A 21,850-nucleotide genomic window follows, 5' to 3' on the forward strand; every position below is an offset into this window, starting at 1 on the left:
GCAGGGGCGCACGCTGCTTTCTATTTCTCACCCCCTAACCACACAACCACTCTTGGCCTGTTTTTCATGTATTATAGTTTTGATAGCTAAGTAAACTTCTAAAAAACACAGGGAAACAGCACACTACCTGGTGTATTGCATCACATTCATGTAAAACCTAACCACCTATGAAATATATTAATCCATGCTTATGTCTGCACACTACAAAAATGCTGGGCCATTTCCATGGCCTTCAAGGAGAACACAAATTATTTCAATGGGTAACATTGATGTAAAATAATGACACTTTTTTTTTTCTTTTCTCTTGGTCATCCCAAAAGGATCGTCTAGTTGAGGCAGGACTTCCTTTAAAAAGCTGTGTCTTGTATGGTCACCTGCCCTCTCTTCCTGAGATATACTTTATACAAAAAAATAAAATTGACACACATTAATAGCCTCATTTTAAAATGCTGTTCAGCAGCTTGACTGAAAAGGTAGGTTCACTTCTACTTTTTCATAGAAACACCTACATATGGTAAGCACGCGCGCGCGCACACACACACACACACACACTCATGTAGAAAAGTTGACATATATTGGCATGCAAAATGGAACCTGACTGAGATGGTATGTCTGACATACATTGTACAACCAAGTTTTCATTTGTAAAGTTTGAGTCAACTTGCTCTGTCATACACTTTATTCATATAATGATACTTTGAACAAGTAAACATGACTCCTTTAATTTTTTTTTAACTTGGACACACAAGTGCTAGACCATCAATAATGGAGAAAGGGAGAAAATGAGAGAGAGAGGAGAGAACTCATACCTGTCATGTCTCAGGGCTCTCATGTCCACATAGACAGTGGTGGGGTCAGGTCCCGATGTCCCCTGCAAACAACAATACAGTATGGTTAACCTGTTTGCAGGGAAAAGGCTGTATTTGTATTATACTAACTGGTAAGCCTTTGTTTGGTAAATACCTTAAAATGAACAAACAACCCAAAAGATTAATGGTACTAAACCTACACTTCTCCAAGTAGCCTTTTAACATCTGGTTCAAGCGTCTAAATTCCCAAGGGAATATTTTAGGGTCACACTGGCCCTTCACAAAGCTTGACCCCATTCATGTCTGTATAATAAGAACAAGGGAGGGATACAACTTGTTTTACTAGAAAATGTTTGGCTACAGAAGTGGATTGTCAAGGATATGAAGTGTTTTGCTCAGAAATTTTCACAACATGCATTCAGAAAGGCTATTTTTAGACTTTAAGATACTGAAGCAGAAGTGTGACAGGAGCTGACAGAATGAGGAGGAAGATACAAGAGATAATTATTTTGTTCCTTTTAGTCCTGCTTGTGCCTCCAGCCTGAGAAGGCTATTTTTGTCTGTGACATAAGTCAGGGAGGTTCTATGTTTCTCCAAGTCAGTTGAGCAGTAAGTACTCTGAACAGTCTTCCTTTAGCCTAACAGTCCAGGAATCTCATCTTAGCATTATAAATACCTTCTAAAAATATACTAGACTGACTTCTGACTAATGACTTCTGTTAAGGAAGGTCTTTATTACTGAAATGACATAATACTTTACATTTAGTGATAAGGCAATAAATACAATGCTGAGGTTGAAAAAATATGGCAAATACAACAGTTTTGTGAAAGGGTAGGAGAAATTAAGCCCTTCAGAATTTACTTAATTTAAAAAGGAATCTCAATTTTGCACCAAAATTATGTTTAAATATAAGAATAAAAACAACAACAGCTTTGCTGAGCATGGTGGTACATGCCATTAACCCCAGTGGTCAGGAAGCAGGGGCAGAAGTAAATGGGTATTTTTAAGTTCCAGGCAAGCTATGGCTACATAGTTGAGACCTTGTCTAAAACAAAAACAAATCACTACTTTTTGTTCTAACACTCATTGATAGTGGTGAGTAGGGTCCTACCACTGAGAGCAGGAAAAAATGAAATACATTTAAGTAAAACTTGGATACTTACAGTGACAGTGGCCTAAAAACAATGTTCTTTCTACCCTGTAATTACTCAATGGAGCTGCCTGATAGAGCAGCAGGTAGTGAAAGCACTGTCTAAAATAATGAACTATAAACAGGCAAAGCATAAAACAGGTCCTGAGAAGCAGGTGGGAAATGGAAGGAAATGGGAGTAGACTCAATCAGCAAGGGAACCAATGATCAAATTTATGATGATGTACCATCTACTGTAGATGGTACCTCAGCCACAAGCCTACAAAATGCCTGCAATTTTTGCATTGCACTTTCAGCCTTTCCCAGTGTTAGAAGCTACAAAGGCAGGAGGTAAGGAAATGGGTATGCACTGGTGTGATGAACAGAAAAGTCCCCTACCTGCTCGGCCAGTGTCCACAGCCTATGGGGCTACAAGCAGCAGGAGGGTAGGGACAAGAAAAAAGGAAAAGACAACAGGCCAACAGACACAAAACACAAAAGACACACATAGGAGAGACACACTCAAAACAATGCAACAATTAAGAATGGGATGAAGAAAAGGGAGGAATGGGATTGGGAAAGAAAATGCAGAAAGCAAGGAATAAAGTAATAACAAGATCAAAACAATGTCAAATATGGAAACCATTAAAATTAACAATACTATACTGTTAAAGGTAGGGAAAAAAACTGAAAAGATGTCAACATATCCACAGAGCACAAAAGAGAAGTAGAGGACAGATCATGGCAATTTTTGTGGCAGTATCTTTATCAGTAAATAGATAGCGCACCTCACCAGTGACTTTATGGTGCTTTGAGTTTTCTCTTTCCAATGGCACTAGCAAGTATATATCTTAATGGTTCACTTCATAGTATATATTTGAAACAGTTTTTAAAAAAGATGTTATTCTATTTTAAATTTTGTATGTACATGTGTACCTGTGCCTGGGAAGTTAGGCACTTATAGAAGACATAAGGGCTGGGAACCACTCAGGTCTTCTTCAAGAACAGTAAGTGCTCTTAACCTCTGGGCCACCTCTTTAGCTCCTTAAATAATTCTATATTTCTCATTATGACATGAAGAGAAGTCTACATTTATGGTTATGGTACCCTATTCATAAGATTAGTAACGAAAAGCATCAGGGTGCATTTGAAGTACGAAGGTATCAGATTCCAGGTTCTTACACTGTATACTTGCTCCTTCATCTTTACACATGGAGTTTGATGTCAGCCAGGGCTACATGAGACCCTGTCTCAAAACAAAACAAAATCAAAAATGGTCCTTTTTTTTTTTTTTTTTTTTTTTGGAGAGTAGGGGTGGGATAGGCAAGGTAGATTATTCAGTTTGGTCTGAGCAAAATATAGTGAAAATACAGCTAATTCACTCAACTGTAATCTGACAGGCTGTCCCATTAGCTGTCAAGTTGGTAAATGAAATGAGAATCACAGGGACCATCTTGTTGGATCTGAACTATTTAACTGAAAAATGATCCATTTATTCATACACTATCTGTTTTTGTTTTGAACTGAATCTTCTGAAAAGCCCATACCAACATCAGATCTGACCTCCTCACTCTGACCCTGTAGGAAAACATTCCCAGTGAAGGCTTCCTTTTAAAGGGCTGGTAAGCAATCAATGTGCAATCATCATTCAGGCTGGAGAGTGCTAGCTTTACTGGTCCCACTGAACTTAAAGGACAACCTCAGGTTCTGGTTTCTTGGTTCAAAGTATAGTCTGAAACCCAGGAATTTTTCTTGACTACAACAAAGAACAAGTCAAGTGACGAAGGATACAGGTTCAGTAATCTTAGATGGGAGTCTTAAATATCAAGGACAACATATAGCAGAAGACGATAGGAAAGTTGTAGCTGACTGTGACTAACTCCCTAGAGCATGCAAAAATCTCTGACAACACTTTATTTTTAACTTCTCTTATCTAAGAACATGGCAGAGGAAAACAAGTGGCTTGAAAGCTCAAATTAATTAAACTCTTATTATAGCTATTTGTTTTATGCTGAGAGAGCATTCCCTTTGAGCATTCCATTTTGTTCTCTTTAATGATAAAGGACTCTTACTTCCATCATTATGATAACTGTATTTTTCTTTGTGGGAGTTTCAAGATTTAAGGTTGACTAGAACTATTACTATTGATTTAATTTCACCAAGTTATTTATAGCTTTCCTCTCAGACAAATCACTCATCTTATCCCATGTAATAAAAAAGTCAGCATTCACAGTTAAGTTTTTTTTTTTTTCCTTAATGAGAAAACAACTGAGGTCTCCTTTGTGAGATGAAAGGCATTATTTTTCCTTCTTTTTCTTTAATAAAAAGAGGATGCTAATTTTCACATTATATAGTTAATGCAGAAAGTTTCTCTGCTTTAAATAGCAGTCAAGGCTATGGGAAATTGTTCCCACACAGGTTAATAAACAATGACATTGCTTAAGGGTACTATAGAAACTGATGTTAATCCAGAATAGTGGCTCACACCTTTTATCCAAGCAGTTAGGAGGAAAAGGAAGGTGGAGCTCTATGAGTTTGAGGCCAACCTGGTCTACATAGTGAGTTCCAGGAAATCAGGGCTACATAGTGAAACCCTGTCTCAAAAAATAAAAAAAATAAAAAAATAAAAAATGAAAGAAAGAAAATAGAGAGAGAGGGAGAGAGAGAAGGAAGGAAGCAAGGAAAAAACTGATGTTAAAGCTAATTAAACATTAAAGTCAATTTGATTTTTCCAATATCTATGTTCATCATAAATTCAATAAATCAAAAATTTTATCATTTTTATAGCTCAAGATTCTGAGAAATACCATTCCTAAAAATGATAAATGGCTCATTCTTATAGATATCTTTGTTTTTACTTCATTTACTCTGTCAATTAGCTAAGTCCACTTAATCTCTCTAGGCTTTTCTCTCATAGTAAAAACCAATGACTAACTTCATCCTTCATGAATATGGGAGGATCTACTAGAAGCTATCCTAATAAAAGGATCCAACATGTTAATGACACTCCTCATTCTGTCTGTCTGTTTGTTTCAGTGTGTTCTTACAGAGCAAAGCCTGAATGGTCATTTTTACTTGCAAGAATAATTCACTTGATAAAGATTCATACGATGAGTTCATTTTGGGAAAATCTCAGAGGTTCTATATGCTTTTTACATGGGGCACTAAACTCCAACCAAACAAGTATTCATTTAACTGATGCAATGTAATTCCTGTTGAAATGCATAGGGGTGAAGGTAAAAGGACTACAGTTTTAGCATTTTCAGAAGTGATGGCATCAGTATATGTGACAGTCTGTTGAGTCCTAGAGGGTCATTAGCAAAGCTTTTCCCAAGCATGGCTGCTTACATAAGACAAGACAAAGTATGGGGCAAGAAAAGGAATGAAGGTCCTTGCACTTATGAAGTCTGAAAGGCCTCAGAAGGGACCAGGAAGGGGGCACAGCCTCTGCCATGCAGAAGGTAAACAGCCCATTTTAGGTAGGATCACTGCAGAGATAAGTGTCAGCAAGCAAAGGCATGGATGAACTCCATAGAAGAGAAGGTTGTTCAACATAAGACAAACCATGGATATAAAGAGATATATGAGGCTGGTTGGTGAAAACAGCTGGTTGGGTGAAAAAGATGTTTGCAAAATAAAAACAAATCCCTAATTTATTCCTTCCAAAGTTTACTTTTTACAATTACATTCATTTATTTGTGTACAGTGTGGGGAAAAGAATGTTGAACACATGCACCATGGTGTAGGTGTAAAGGTCAGAGGACAAGGTGTAGGAGTACTCTCCTCTACCATCTGGGTTCTAGAGATTAAACTCATACCACCAGTCTCCAACAGAAATCACCTTTATACAACTAGTCATTTCTCTAGCTCCCTTGGAAACTTTAAAATGGCATGCTATCTGATATATTTGTATATGTGTGTATACAATTATAGCTGTACCTGTGGAGACCATAGGACATCCTCAAGTACTATTCCTTAGATACTGTCCACTTTTCTTAGACAAGGTGTTTTGCTGGCATTAAATTTGCCAACTAGACTAAGCTGGCCAGTTAATGAGGTGTTAAGATTCTCCTAGTTTAACCTCCTTGGTGTTGGGATTACAAGTGTGTATTACCAGGCCTGGATTCCTTTTTAATGCGGGGTCTAGGTTGCCTGGATTTCACACAATGTTTCACTGTAAAGAATCATTTCAAATAAGCAACATATTTAGGGGAAAACAATAACTGTGTGTGTACACATGTATATACACATTTATGATTTGGGGTTATGATAGTAACTCTATATTCTGTAGATTTTCCTGTGGAGACATGAGCAAATGTCTATTTATACTGACATGAACAAATGCTTAATGAACATGAACAAATGCTCAATAAACTTATTTCAAGTTTAGCTTACTTAATCAATGGGTGTATTGGTTTTACGTAAAGAAACACAGGTGAAGAGTCACTTAGAGGAGAATGGATGACTTAGGCAGCTGAATTACCAGAAAGCCCACCCCAACCCAGCATGGTTGATGACTTATGAAAGCCATATTCCCGAACACCCTATAAAACTTTTCAGGCAGCTCTGCTGAAGATTTTCCTCTCTTTAGTAAGTAATTATTGCTTAAGGAAGAAGCCCTGTGAGGGCTCATATGCCAAGCACTTCAAGGCAAAGATCTATACACTACCTTCATTCTCAGGAAGCCACCTTAAAACATTGTACATCTAGGTGAACAGAAACAATGAACAACTAAAGAGTTAGTTAATAAGTACCTCAGATTTTCAGTTTTGTAAAATAAAGAGCCACAGAGCTTTGCCTTCTGTTGTAGTAATTAATACTAATGGAGTATCCCTTCTCAGCTTCCTCTCTCCTCATCTGTGAGCATCATGTGATCAAGAGGTTGCCCCCACCAACATCCTCTCTCATGGTTGCTTTGCTAAAGTAATGTGCTATCACAAACAGGAGGTTGAAGTATTCCAAAGTGCTATCGATGCACATCCCTGTAAGAGGTGGATTTTTGTGCCTCCCACTTCTAGCACAAAGCATGGAAAACCATTTATTATAACCAATACATGGTAATAAGAAAATAATTTATTTTGCTTCTAAATAAAATTAAGACTTTATTCTTTCCTTGGAAAACTTAAGCTTATTGGTTAAAAAATACGGCCTAAGTATTCCTTCTTGAGACTAATTTCCTCTCCTTATACCTAATAACTGCACATTTTCATTACTAGATACCTGAACAAAATAATGGGTTTATTGACCTTTTCATACATGTATACAAAATACTTTGATCACACTCACCCCTTTCACTACCCACCCCAGTTCTTTTTCCCCCACTAAATAGGACCCATTCTATTTTAATGCCATTTTTTTTCTGTAGAGAAAAATCAAACCCAGTTTATACATATGAGAAGAAATACTTAATATTTGTCTTTATGAAACCAGTTAGTTTAATTTTAACATAATGATCTCTAGTTTCATGTATGTCCTGCAAATGATGTAATTTCATTACCCTTTAGGGCTACAGCATACTCCATTACACACACACACACACACACCCCACACCACATACATACACACACCCTTCACAGTTATCATATTTTGGTATAGGAAAAAAATATGAAAGCTTGAACATTAAAAGAAAACACAGGCTGCTGCGCCCACTGCACTGGGTGAGCATTGGGCCAGAGTGAGGGTCCAACAACCTTTCCACCTTTGTGGGACTTCCTGAGTCTGCTCTGAGCACACTGGATCTGCCTATCCATGAGGGACCACCTTGAGGCTGCACTCATTTGATCTTTGGACACCATTGCCTGACCTCTGCCAGAGGAGAGACCTCCAAGAGAGCTTGGATCATCCAGAGTTGCACACATCAAACTCCTGACCCACCTACAACCACCGGGAGAGCAGGAGAGAGAGAGAGAGAGAGAGAGAGAGAGAGAGAGAGAGAGAGAGAGAGAGAGAGAGAGAGAGAGAGAAACAGAGAGAGAGAAACAGAGAGAGAGACAGAGACTCCACCTGCACCCACTGGAAGAAGCAATGGGAATATGGCAATACAAGAAAACACCCAACAATAGAAAGACCAGTATGACACCATCAGAATCTAGGGACTGTATACCAACTAGACCTGAACACACCAAGCAGATGAAGCAGAATAGAACAACTTAAAAAACAACTTCATAAAAATGATAGAGGCTCTCAAAGATGATATGAGAAAATCCCTTAAAGAAATGGAAGAAAAAACAAACTAAAAATTGGAAAGAATAGAAGGAAAGACCAAGCCAAAATGTAAGAAATGAACAGTAAGGAAAGCCAAGAAAAAATAATTAAGCAGATGAAGGAAACAATTCAAACAGTTCAAGATCTGAAAACTGAAATAGAGACAATAAAGAAAACACAAACTGAGGGAATGCTGGAAATAGAAAAACTTGGCAAATGATCAGGAACTACAGATACAAACATAACAAACAGAATACAAGAGATCAAAGAGAGAATCTCAGGAGCTGAAGATAAACTAGAGGAAATAGATTCATCGACCAAAAAAAATCATAAATCCAACAAATCCTTAGCACAAAATATCCAGGAAATGTGGGACACTGTAAAAAGGCCAAACCTAAGAATAATAGGCATAGAAGAAGACAAAGAAGTCCAGCTCGAAGGTACAGAAAACATATTCAACAAAATCATTGAAGAAAACTTTGCAATCGGAAGGACATGCCTATGAAAGTACATGAAGCATACTGAACACCAAATTGTCCCCTTGCCACATAATAACCAAAACACCTAACATACAGAATAAAGAAAGAATATTAAGGACAGGGAAGGAAAAAGGTCAAGTAACATATAAAATTATACCTGACTTCTCCATGGAAACTGTTAATGCCAGAAGGTCCTGGGTCGATGTTCTACAAGTACTAAGAGTCCACAGATGCCAGCCAAGGCTACTAGACACAGTAAACCCTCAATCACCAAAGCCAGATTTTCACAATATATATCTACAAATCCAGCCCTTCAGAAAGTTCTGGAAGGAAAGCTCCAACTCAAGGAAGTTAACTACACTCACAAAGACATAGGGAACAGATAATCCTACTTCACCAGAACCCAAAAGAAAATGTGGGGCAAATATACTCACAATACTGCCAACAACAAATCTAAAACAAACAAGAGTTAACAATCAATGGTCTTTACTTTCCCTCAACATCAATGGTCTTAACTCATCTATAAAAAGACACAGGCTAACAGAATGGATACGAAGACAGAATCAATCCTTCTGCTGCATACAAGAAATACATCTTAGCTTCAAAGACAGACATTACCTCAATGTAAAGGGTTGGGAAAAGAACTTCCAATCAAATGGACCCAAGAAGCAAGCAGGTGTAGCTATCCTAATATCTAACAAGTTAGACTTCAAACCAAAATCAATCAAAAATATGAAGAAATGTCATTTCATATTCTCACTGGAAAAAACCATCAGTACAAAGTCTCAATTCTAAACACCTATGCCCCTAATACAAAGGCACCCACATTCGTTAAAGAAATGGTACTAAAATTCAAAGCTCACATAAAATCTCACATATTCATAGTGGGAGACTTCAACACCTCACTCTCACCACTAGACAGGACCACCAGACAGAAACTTAACAAAGAAACAAAAGAACTAACAGAAGTTATGTCCCAATAGGGTTTAACAGACATCTATAGTACATTCCATCCAAACACAAAATAATATACCTTCTCAGCTCCACATGGAACCTTCTCTAAAACGACCACATACCATGCAACATAACAAACTTCAACAGATATAAAAGAGTTGGGATAGCCCCTGTATCATATCAGACCACCATGCTTTAAAGGTAGAATTCAACAACAACACAAATTGCAGAATCCCTACAAACTCATGGAAACTGAACAATGCGTAATTGCACCATTCCTGGGTCAAGGAAGAAATAAAAAAAGAAATTAAATATTTCCTAGAATTCAATCACCAAAACACCAAATAACCTTATTAAAAAGTGGGGTACAGAGTTGAATAGAGAATTCTCAATGGAGGAATCCAAAATGGCTGAAAGACATTTAAGAAAATACTCAGCATCCTTAGCCATTAGAGAAGTACAAATCAAAACAACTCTGATATAGCATCTTACTTTTGTCAGAATGACTAAAATTAGAAATACCAATGACAGCTTATGCTGGAGAGGATGTGGAGAAAGGGGAACACTCCTCCACTGCTGGTGGGAGTGCAAACTTGTACAGCCATTTTGGAGATCAGTATGGACTTCCTCAGGAAAAGGGGAATCAGTCTACCACAGGACCCAGCAATCCCACTCTTAGGCATATACCCAAATGATCCACATCCATGCAACAAAGACATCTGTTCAACTACATTTATAGCAGCATTATTTGTAATAGAAAGAACCTGGAAACCTAGATGCCCCTCAACTGAAGAATGGATAAAGAAGATGTGGCACATTTATACAGAGGAATATTACTCAGCACAAAACAAAACAAAGCAGAACAAACAAACAAAAACAAAACAAAACAAAAAACCAAAAACCAAAAAACAAACAAACAAACAAACAAACAAACAAAAAACCCCAGAATCTTGAAATTCCCAGGCAAATGGATGGAACTTAAAGAAACCATCTTGAGTGAGGTAACATAGTCACAGAAAGAGGAACATGGTATGTAATCACTCATATATGGATTTTAGACAGAAAACAAAGGATCACCAACCTATAATTTGCACCACCAAAGAAACTAGGATACAAGAAGGAACCTAAGGGATTTATACAAGGTCCCTCACAGAAGGAGAAAGGAACAAGATCTCCTGAGCAGATTGGGAGTGGAGGGGAAGTGAAGGGGAAGCAGAATGGAGAGGGAGTTAGGAGAAAGAGAAGAGGAGGAAAGGAGAACATGTGGGACCAGGAAGATTGAGTCGGGCGAATAGATGAGAGCAAAAAGAGATACCATAATAGAGGGAGCCATTATAGGTTTGAAGAGAAAACTGACTCTAGAGAAATGTACAGAGACCTACAAGGATGACCCCACCTAACAATCTGAGCAACAGTAGAAAGGCTACCTTAAATGTCTCTCCCTGACAATGAGACTGATAACTAAACTAACTTATATGCCATCCTAGAGCCCTCATCCAGTAGCTGATGGAAACAGAAGCAGACATCCACAGCTAAACACTGAGCCAAACCTCTGGAATCCAGTTGCAGAGAGGGAGGAGTGATAAGAAGAGGGGTCAGGACCAGGCTACAGAAACCCACAAAGACACCTGACCTGAACAAGGGGGAGCTCATGGACTCCCAGACTGATAGCTGGGAAACCAGCATTGGACTGACTCAGACCCCTAAATATGGGTCTCAGTTAGAAGGCCTGAGCAGTCTAAGGGACCTCTGACAGTGGAACCAGGATGTATCCCTGGTCCACAAAAGGACTTTGGGAGCACATTCCCCATGGAGGGATACTCCCTTAGCCTAGAGGCAGGAGGGAGGGCCTAGATCCTACTCCAAATGACTTGACAGATTTTGATGATCCCTCCTGGAAGGCATCACCCTTCCTGTGCAGTGGGGGCGTTGGGATGGGAGGAAGAGTCTGGAGGGCATGGGAGGGAGGGATAGGGAACTGGAATTGATATGTAAAATAAGAAAAAATAATATAGGTATATATATATATCATTCATATATACACATGTATATAAGAAAAGAAAACACAGGTAAATTCATCTAAGAGGGAAAAAACCCTTCCAATAATAGGAGAAAACTGAATGTGGATTTTGAGTGGATTTTACTTATTATTTCTATTTTTAAAAAGTATACAATCAATTTGAAGGGAATGAAGAAAGAAACAAGGGACACCTACATAAAAAAAATTTTCACAAGTTGTTGGTAGGTATTTTCTGCTTTGATCTCCTCAGACACTCCCTCCCTCCCTCCCTCCCTCCCTCCCTCCCTCCCTCCCTCCCTCCCTCCCTCTCTCTCTCTGTGTGTGTGTGTTTTGCCTCCTTTACATAGTGGCTAAATACAAGACTATAAAATTGACAAAAAAGAAGCAGATCAAGAGATTTTTGAGTAGCAGACTGTAGCAGTCACCTTTGGGAATATCAATGGCAGGGACATTGAGTAGGAAGGGAAAGAGGTATAGGCAGGGCCAGTTGCTTTACTTCAACTGCTGTGAGTTCAGCTTTTTTCTGTGTACCCCTTGCACCCCATCCACGACTGATAAGTGCTGGGCACAGACTGGAAGCACTCAAGCATATTTCCCATTTGTTCTTTTTCAGCAATATTAATCTTGCATCTCTTTCCCTTCACAGGTGAGAGAGAGAGAGAGAGTGTGTGTGTGTGTGTGTGTGTGTGTATGTATGTATGTATGTATGTATGTATGTATGTATATATAAAGAAAGAAAGAGTAATGGGAACCAAGAAGTGGACCAATGATGAAAAGGAAAACCACCAAAGTTCCCTTTGCCATCATTGCTGCTAGGCTTCCTTCAGAGAGCTGCCTCCCTCCCAGCTAGTTCATAGAAATTCAGATTTTTTGTTTCTATGTTGCCATGCCATGGCAAAAGTAACTCTCAGACCTGCTCATCATAATAGAATTTCCCCTCCAGAAATTACCACATACACATGAATCCACATAGGTCAGTAATTCTCACCCTGTGGGTCCTAACCCCTTTGAGGGTTGGATGAATCTTTTATAAGGGTCACATATCAGATATTATATTAAAATTCATAAGAGTAGCAAAATTATAGTTATGAAGAAGCAATGAAATAATTTTATGGTTGGGGGTCACTACAACATGAGGAACTGTATTAAAGGGTCATAGCATTACAAAGGTTGAGAAGAACCACTGAAATAGATGTTTTTCTTGTATCTAATTTTTTTAATTAAAGTCTGATAGCCCAATTTTGCTAAGAGTTATTCTTGTGCCAAAGTTAAAACATTACAGGACAGAGTAAGTAATGTGAATAGTGACTATTAATGCAGTCTCCAATTAAAAACAGAAAAAGAAAACAGGTGTGTAGCAATTATATCTGTGTGATCAAATGAGATGCATCTAATGTAGGTAGTTTCTGTCAAGGAAAACTCACTCAATAGGTCTGCAGTACACACCTGGCATTGGGACTCACAGTACTCATGGGTTTCAATGAAACTTACCTGTAAGCAAATTGCCAGGTTCACTCTACAGCCGAAAGAAGTGCTAACAGCCCGTGGGTGGAGGCCCAAGTCTTTAAAGAGCTTTGAGAAAGACTGTGTAAGGGCAATTCGGGGACGCTCTTCTGCCACAACCACACAGGTTCTTACCCGGGACAAGTCCAGTCCTCGTGCCTGGAAATAAGGACAGGGACACTAACTCAGCCTTCAACGTGTGTAGCTATGTAACCTAGATACCCTTCACTCAGAATCCCACAGAAATGATGATAATCCAATACTGCTCTCCAATCTAGTACCATCTATACACAAAATGTTCCATAAGACATTCTAAGAGATCAATACAATAAAATCAAACCAACCAGCCAGCTGAACAAACAATAAATAATCAAAACACAAGATAAAACCATACAGGCATTCAAAATAGTAAAGATGCCATTGAAAACATGTTTGAAGCAATAGCAAGGAAATGGGTGAGGCAAGAACTGTCATTGGGGAAGAGCAAACATCAATGTGCATTCTTTTGGGAATGACCTAACAAGAATATACATAGAAGGGAGCTAGAAAAATGGCTCAGTGGCTAAGAGTGCTTGCTGCTCTTCTAGAGGATCCCAGTTCAGTTCTATCACCCACATCTCATGGCTCACAGCTACCAGTAATTCCAGCTCTAAGGGACTAACACTCTTTTATGGCCTCCACAGGTACCAGGAGACACATAGAATGTTAAACACACACACACACACACACACACACACACACACACACACACACACACTTTTAAAAAAGAACTCACCTAGGGGAATGGGAAATATGTTTAAACAGAAAGGCAAAACTAAAGTGCTTAGACAACTTCCTAATGATGGCTCTCCATTTACATCTTTTTGTTTTATTTTATTTTGTTTTATTTTATTTTTAGAGAGAGGGTTTCACTGTGTAGCCTTGGCTGTCCTAGAAATCACTATGTAGACCAGGCCTCGAACTCATGGAGATCTGCCTGCTTCTGCCTCTTTAGTGCTGGGATGAAAGCCAAGTGCCACCACCACCTAGTCTCCATTTGTATCTTATGAGGTTTGAAAAGTTACAGACTGACTTTCATTATCAAGTGCATTTTCATTTCTACAGTAAACACATCATTAACTATTTCTCAGGTTCTGCAACAAATATAGACAGCTGAACTGTACAATGAAAAGCACATAAGGAGAACTCAATAAACTGAACACAAACACTGAGTAGTTAAAGCCAGCGTGCCTCAGGCTGGACTGAGGAAGATGAGATCAGTCACAGAAGGAGGTGTTGCACAGTAAGCAATGCTGGCTTCAGTGAAAGCAGAGCTGTTGACACAGGAATTACCCTAACTCATCACTCAAGCATTCCCCAGCAGAGATAATTACAAGGGCTTTGCGTGTTTCACCAGTGGGCTACACTTCCAGACTTCCATGATAACTTTGATATTAAAACCTGTTAACTACAAATGCATGCAAATAGTTGCATAGGAACAACTAAACTATGGATGATACTAATAATTTTGTGAATGTTCAAGAGGCTATGCCACAACGAGTCCAACTAGCAATTCAAAATTTATCTCTATAATTCTTCAAGTGTAGAAATGTGGATGGAAAGGTTTCTTAATTTATCTGAATTTAAGGTTCTCATCTTTGAAAGGAAGATCGTAATGTATTCTGCTTCACAGAGCTGTGGCAAGTATCAACTGAAATGTAAAGTGTGTGGTTATCACACAATTATGATATTATTATGTACATGCCAGCAAAAAAATCTAATGGAAATGCACCAGACTACTTTGTAATGCAATATAGATTTAAGAAATAATTACGTTCTGTAATTCTTCCTTATTTAAATGTGTAATATCAAAAATTTTTATTTATTACATAGCTTAACATCATAGTTACATATTTTGTTTTATTGCACTAGGGTAAATAGGGAAAAAATTAAGAGGAGATATATGTACTATGTTCAGCTTCACTATATGTGTACACACACAAACATAAATAACCTACACAGTTGCAGATACACACATACTATACATACAGACAGAAAATAGGTTGGAATACTATCAAAACAGATCTTAGCATTATTTTTTCCCCTCTTACTAATAATTATTCAACTTACTCAGTTGAATGGAGGGAAACACTGTTCTCACTTAGTATAAATCAAAAAGAAAAAGTGAATGCCTGATGATTAAGGATGTTGAGCACTTCCTTAAATGTATTTTGGCCATTTGAGATTCTTCTGGTGAGAATTCTGTTTAGTTTTGTATCCCATTTTTCAATTGGGTTATTTTGTATTTTGATGTCTAGTTTGTTCATAGGACTATGATACAAACTTAGTACATGAACTAGCTTGTTGGAGTCCATTCCCAATGGTAGGATGCCAAGCTCAGTCTTAATGCATGTGAGAGGGACCAGGCACCACCCCAACTTAATGAGCCAGACTATATTGACTCCCTAAGGGAGCCCTTACCCATAAGGAGGAGTGGACTGGGGGTGGACTGGGGGGGAGGAGAAGTGGAAAGGAGAACTGTGGTTGGAATGTAAAGTGAAATAAAAAAAAAAATGGGAAAAAAGTGAACACCAAAACACTCAGCTGTAAAATGAATTTTTGTTACAGTGCAGACCTTCAAATAAAGGCCTTCCAACAAACTAAAGATGAATGTGTAAACTTAAAACTTTCTACTTGAATATTACTATCAGGTAGGAACAGAAAAAAAAGGTATCTCTTCAACACTGTTAGAAGAATTTAGGACAGACTACTTTACAGTCCTGCTTTTTAGTATCTGTGGCAGTAGGAAGCTATTCAAGGGGAAAACCTAAAACCTCATTTTCCCCAAAGTCAATCTGCAAGCAGATCACACTTCAGCTCTCTTTGTTGATTTCAGCCAATGCATAAGTGTCTTTTCTCAAGACTAGAGTGGCCTGCAGTGCTAGTGAGCGATGAGGCCCTAGAGGTTTGCTTACCTTGAGGGACTCAGTTTGTGAGCCCAGCCCCTTGGTGCAAAGCTCCATCACCGAATAGGAACAGAAGGTATCTCGGACTTTGTACTGACTCACAGCAAGAAGCCACAAGGCAGGGTTGGTCTCCAGCTCAGAGGGTGGAATCAAAATGGACTGATGCCCGGAGTATACACTGTAAAGACAAAACAGGCCATCAGGACTGGGACCCAGGGCAGATGGGAAAGAGAAAGTAACATTCACCCCTGATAAATAGGATCACTTCAAGCAAGAAACTTTTATTATATGTAAGATTTATAGAAAAGTCAGATATAAAAAGATTAAGAAAACCACATAGGAAGGAAATTAGGACAATCAAACAAAGTCAGACACTTGACCTTCTTAGTTTCAATATACATTCTAATATGTCCAATCCACCATACAAAAGGACAAGTACAGTCATTCTTATTTTTTAATATATAATTTATTTTTTAAAATTTCATTTTACATATCTATCCCAGTCCCCTCTCCTTCCCTCCCTCCCTCTTTCACTCTTTCCCACCCTCTCATGCCCCCCCAATCACCTTCCCCTCCCTCCCTCCTTTCCATCCCCATCATTCCACATGTAGGGTGATGCCCTGCAGAAGGGGTCATCTAATTCTGTCAAGTCATTTGGAGTAGGGACTAGGTCTTCTCTCCTGTCTCTAGGTTAAGGGAGTATCCCTCCATGGGGGATGTGCCCCCAAAGTCCTTTTGTGCACCAGGAATACATCCTGGCTCCCTTATACTTCCAAAGCCTTCTAGCTGAGACCCATGTTCAGGGGGTCTGAGTCAGTCCCATGCTGGATTCCCAGCTATCAGTCTGGGGGCCCATTAGCTCCTCCTTGTTCAAGTCAGATAGCTATCTCTATGTGTTTCTGAAGCCTGGTCTTGTCCTCTCTCTATGCATTTGGATTCTAGTTCGGCTCAGTGTTTAATTGTGGGTGTTTGCTTTATTTCCATGAGCTACTAGATGAGGGCTCCATGATCATTATCAGGGAAGGGCATTTATGGTAGCCTTCCCACTGTTATTTAAATTGTTAGTTGGGGTCAGTCTTGTAGGTCTCTGGACATTTCTCTAGAGTCAGTTTTCTCTTCAAACCTATAATGGCTCCCTCTTTTATGGTCTCGGTCTCTCTCTCTCTCTCTCTCTCTCTCTCCTCTCTTCTATTCCTCCCCTGACTCAATCTTCCTAGTCCCATGTGCTTTCCTCCCCTTCTCTTTCTCCCGGTTCCTTCCCCTCTCACTGGCCTCCCATCTTTATACTTGATAATATACTTAGGAAAATGACAGATTACATATTTTAATTCACAATCAATTGGGTAGATAATTAGTGTGGCTTTAAAAAAACAAAGTATTTGTTTAAACTGCCATTCTTAGTGTTTATCACTGTGAATTAATAATACTTGTCCTGTTAACAATATAGATTATAATAGATCCAAGACAAATATTCTGAGATTTAGAGAGATATTTTAGCTATACAAAAATTCAAAGATGAAACCTACATCACTATTATGTTGTACCAAAAGATCCTTCCCTTTGTGTGCGTGTACATGCGTTCGTGTGTTTGTGTGTGTGTGTAAAATCTTCCTAGCACAAGCTATTTATTCCTTAATGTGGCCAATCTCATTTTTGAAATTTCAAAACCAAAAGCAAGAAGGCCTAGCTGATTCAAGAAATATAAGGAAACTCAATGACCCCACAAGCTTATTTTGAATGGGATCCTTCACTGAGAGAAGTAGAGAAACACTGTAGAGTAAACATGACAAAAGGGCATTGGTGGCAAATGTTAATTTCTCTATTTCTCCATTTCAAAGTTTCACTTATTTTTGTCAAATGGAAATACAGCAAACACTGACTTTTCTTATGGCCTTTTCAATGCAATTATTAATTTGAGAATGAAGAAATGAGCTACATACAAAGAAGGAAAATCAAACTTTAAATTATCATTACTTTTCAATTTAAAAATGGAAATACAGCAAACACTGACTTTTCTTATGGCCTTTTCAATGCAATTACTAATTTGAGAATGAAGAAATGAGCTACATACAAAGAAGGAAAATAAAACTTTAAATTATCATTATTACTTTTCAATTTAAACTGGCTATTTCTTTTTCTTTCTTTAAAAATTCTTATCTCAGGGCTGGAAAAGTGGGTCAGCATTTAGGAGTAATGCTTGCTTTTCGAAAGGGCCCAGGTTCAATTCCTAGCATCCATGTGGTAGTTCAAAACTGTGTCTGTAATATTTTCTTCCTGTTTTGTTTCATCTTGTTTTCAAGACAGGGTTTCTCTGTGAGCTTTTAGAGAATGTCCTGGAACTCACGTCCTGGAGCCAGCCTCGAATTCACAGAGATCCACCTGCCTCTGCCTTCCGAGTGCTGGGATTAAAGGCACGCAACACCACATCCCAGCCTGCTTTGTCTGTACTTTTATTCTAAGGGATCTTCAGGTTTCCATGGGCGCAGGCACAAATGCCATGCAGAGACATGTATAGAAGCAAATACCCATAAACACAAAATAAAGAAAAATTTGTAAAAATTAAAATTCTTATTATACTTATTTCCACATGAGTATATAATGTACTTTGAGCATCTTCCTCCCAAACATGCCCTACCTCTCTTAAGTAGCTAATTTTTGCCCTGACTTTTAAGATTCATTTTACTACTTTATACATGAGTGTGTCTGAATGTATGTCTATGTATAATATGTATACCTGGTGTCCTTGAAGGTCAAAAGAAGGTGTCAGATCCTCTAGAAATGGAGTTACAGATAGTTGTGAGCTGCTATGTGAGTGTTAGTAATTGCACCTTGGTCTTGAAGAACAGTCAGTGCTTAACCACTGAGCCATCACTCCAGCCTGTCCCCAACTTTACTATTTTAACCAATTCTAAGTATACATATCAGCAGCTTTTGTTGTATTCACAAGGATGTGAAACCATCATTCCTATCTATATCCAAGCTCTTTCTCCACTCAAAGAGAAACTCTGTATCCTTCTAAATGATGCTTCAACATCTCCCTTTTCTCTTGCAAGTGGAATTATGCAAATATGTCCTCTTCAGTATGGCTTACTTTACTTATAATAATGATTTTGAGGTTGCCCACATAGTCATGTATGTCTGAGTTTCCTTCCATGTTACATCTGGATACTATTTAACTAGGTGCACATATCATATGGTGTTTATATATTTGCTGTAGAATAATCCTTTTGTACACTGTGAAGATTTGACACTCAAATTGGTTTAGTAAAAAGCTGATTGGTTGGTAGTCAAGCAGGAATTATAAGCAGGACAACCTAACTAGGAGAATGAGGGAAGAAGAAGGGAGTCAGAGGAGTTGAGAGCCAGCCACAGAGGAAGCAGAATGTGTAGAAAATGAGGTACCAAGCCATGAGCATTTTGGCAAAGCATAGATAAGGAATATGAGTTAATTTAGATGTAATAGTTAGCTAGTAACAAGTTTGAGCTATTGGCCAAGCATTTACAATTCATATTTAGTTTCTGAGTCAGTTATTTGGGAAGTGGCTGCTGGTTATCTGGGAGCAGGTAGCTGGGACAGGCAAACTCTACCTACACACATTCTCCACTGATAGATACTTCACTGGGATGCCCGTTTTAACTACTGTGAGTCAAAATGTAAGAAGCACCATTATACCTATTTAGATACTTCTTAATTCTTTTGAGCTATATCCAGGAATACAATGGCTGAACTACACGGTAATTCTTTGACTAACTTTCTGGGAAATGCTAACACTATGTTTTACACTGACTGTGTTAATTTTCCATTCTTACTGGAATGTATAATATCCCAGTCTCTCTGCATATGTTGCCAGCACCTGGTATTTTCTGCTTCCGTATAGCTACTGTACTATGAAATGATGCTTCACTATGATTTTGATTTGCTTTCCCTAGAGAAATGTGCAAATGTCATAACCAGTAAAATCTCATGTAAATAATTCTAGTATCCAATATAAGAATAGATTTCTACTGATTTGCCATTGAGAAGTTCTTTATTAGGGACCATTTTTGCTTTGTTTTGCTTTGCAGATGTCTTCTTAGCTCTCAGAATGCATTTAAGGGAATAACCTATGCTTCCTCTTCTCCTCATCCAGATTGTGTGTATTAAAAATATATTCCATGTTTAATTACTGTATGTGTGCACAGGTGCAAATGAGTGAAGCAGTGCCTGGGGAGGTCAGAGGCATCATATTCTCATAGGACTGGAGTTACAAGCAGTGGTGATCTGCATGGTATGGGTACTGGAAAAAAAAAAAAAAAGTAGGTCCTTCACAAGAGCAGTATGTGCCCTTAATTACTGAGCCTTCCACTCCAAACCCATGAACAATATTTGAAGACTGGTTACCATTTCCAGAGCACATCAAAACTAAAATAGACACCCCATCCTTCTCCCTCCCTGGCTTGAGAGGTTTGCATAATAACCTCATCCTAGCCTTTTCCACAGAAATGTGCAGCCTTTACCTGGATACTCAGGGAAGTAGAGCATTCCCAACTGGACTGACTTTACTGAAACTTAAGATTGCATTTGCTACCAGGAGGCCCCATTTTCCAGTTGGGTTTGCTGGGACTCCAGGATGAACTTATGGACTCTAATTAGGTATGACTTGGAATTAGAGCTCTACTCATTAGCTAACGTGCTGTCCCCAATTAGAAGCCTTCAGGTAGCACTGAGAAGCAATCAGAACAAATAGAAAATTTACCTTGATTCTATGGATATTAAAAGAACTACCTCAAGGCCAAACACAGGCTCAATCACCAGCAAAAGCCCAAGATCTAATAAGCCTACACACTATACAGCTCCCCAAATCATAATTACCCACCAGAAAGCACTATGTGTCTGTCTATCCTGAGAAGCAAAGGAACATGGTGTTTTCTGTTGATATCAAATACTAAATATTCAGCCTATTCATGATTCTAGACACACAATGCTACCTTAATTAGATGTTATTAAAGGCTTTTTATTGAAGCTGAGATTTAAGCAGCTAGTTGTTCACATTAGGGGCTTTTTAGTACTACCAAACAAGCTTAATGACATTTGAGTCCAATGTCTTAGGGAATAAAAACTGAGGCATATAAACTTACACTAATTTTCCTCTTAATTCTGGCAATCTACTATATCCATATTCCCTGACTGCAATTTTGAAATGCTAGCATAAGAAAGTCCAAACTGAAGAACATTAAATACAAATAACCTACTCTCAAAAATATATATCAGGATTAATGAACCGTGTGGTCTGAGTTTTAGCACACAAAAACCTTGAGTCCAAAATTTGAACTCAGGGCCATCTTATTTCAAGCACATTAGTGAAAGTTATTCATAGATTCACTTACCTCTTTAGCATCCCAGAGAAATAAAAAGAAAACAATCCATACAGCCAATACACACACACACACACACACACACACACACACACTACACATGTGCAAACACACACACACACATATGTGCACATATATATCACAGATAGATATACTGAAGCATTGACAGACTTCAAATAACAACACACAAAAACATGTACTTAGCAAAACAGGCTTGTAACACAGAATAAAATGACATTTAGTAACTGCAAAATTATACAACTGACACCACAATGCTGTTGTGGAATATTGGCAACCATTGTTCTACCATTCCTCTGTCTTGAATCATGAATTTTGGATTTGCCCTAATCAAACCATCCAGCAAATTCTGATCCAACAATTTTTTATACATATTGATTTTTCTGGGCACTGACTATAAATAAAACTCATGACCAAGACCAACCTACTTATA

The 21,850-nt window shown here is 38.3% G+C and overlaps 1 protein-coding gene across 1 annotated transcript in view; it reads right to left on the bottom strand.

Moving 5' to 3' along the window:
* Positions 1-21,850, bottom strand: part of Dip2c (disco interacting protein 2 homolog C) — a 380,164-nt gene that overhangs the window by 21,511 nt on the left and 336,803 nt on the right. Inside the window, exons 31-33 of the mRNA XM_051194770.1 lie at positions 16,054-16,222; positions 13,088-13,258; positions 810-871 (exon numbers count right to left, since the gene is read on the bottom strand). Of these exons, the coding sequence (XP_051050727.1) occupies positions 810-871; positions 13,088-13,258; positions 16,054-16,222 (402 nt within the window). The remainder of the gene's footprint in view (positions 1-809; positions 872-13,087; positions 13,259-16,053; positions 16,223-21,850) is intronic.

This window comes from Phodopus roborovskii, unplaced genomic scaffold (assembly GCF_943737965.1).
Source record: "Phodopus roborovskii unplaced genomic scaffold, PHOROB, whole genome shotgun sequence".
Classification (NCBI taxonomy): Eukaryota; Metazoa; Chordata; class Mammalia; order Rodentia; family Cricetidae; genus Phodopus; species Phodopus roborovskii.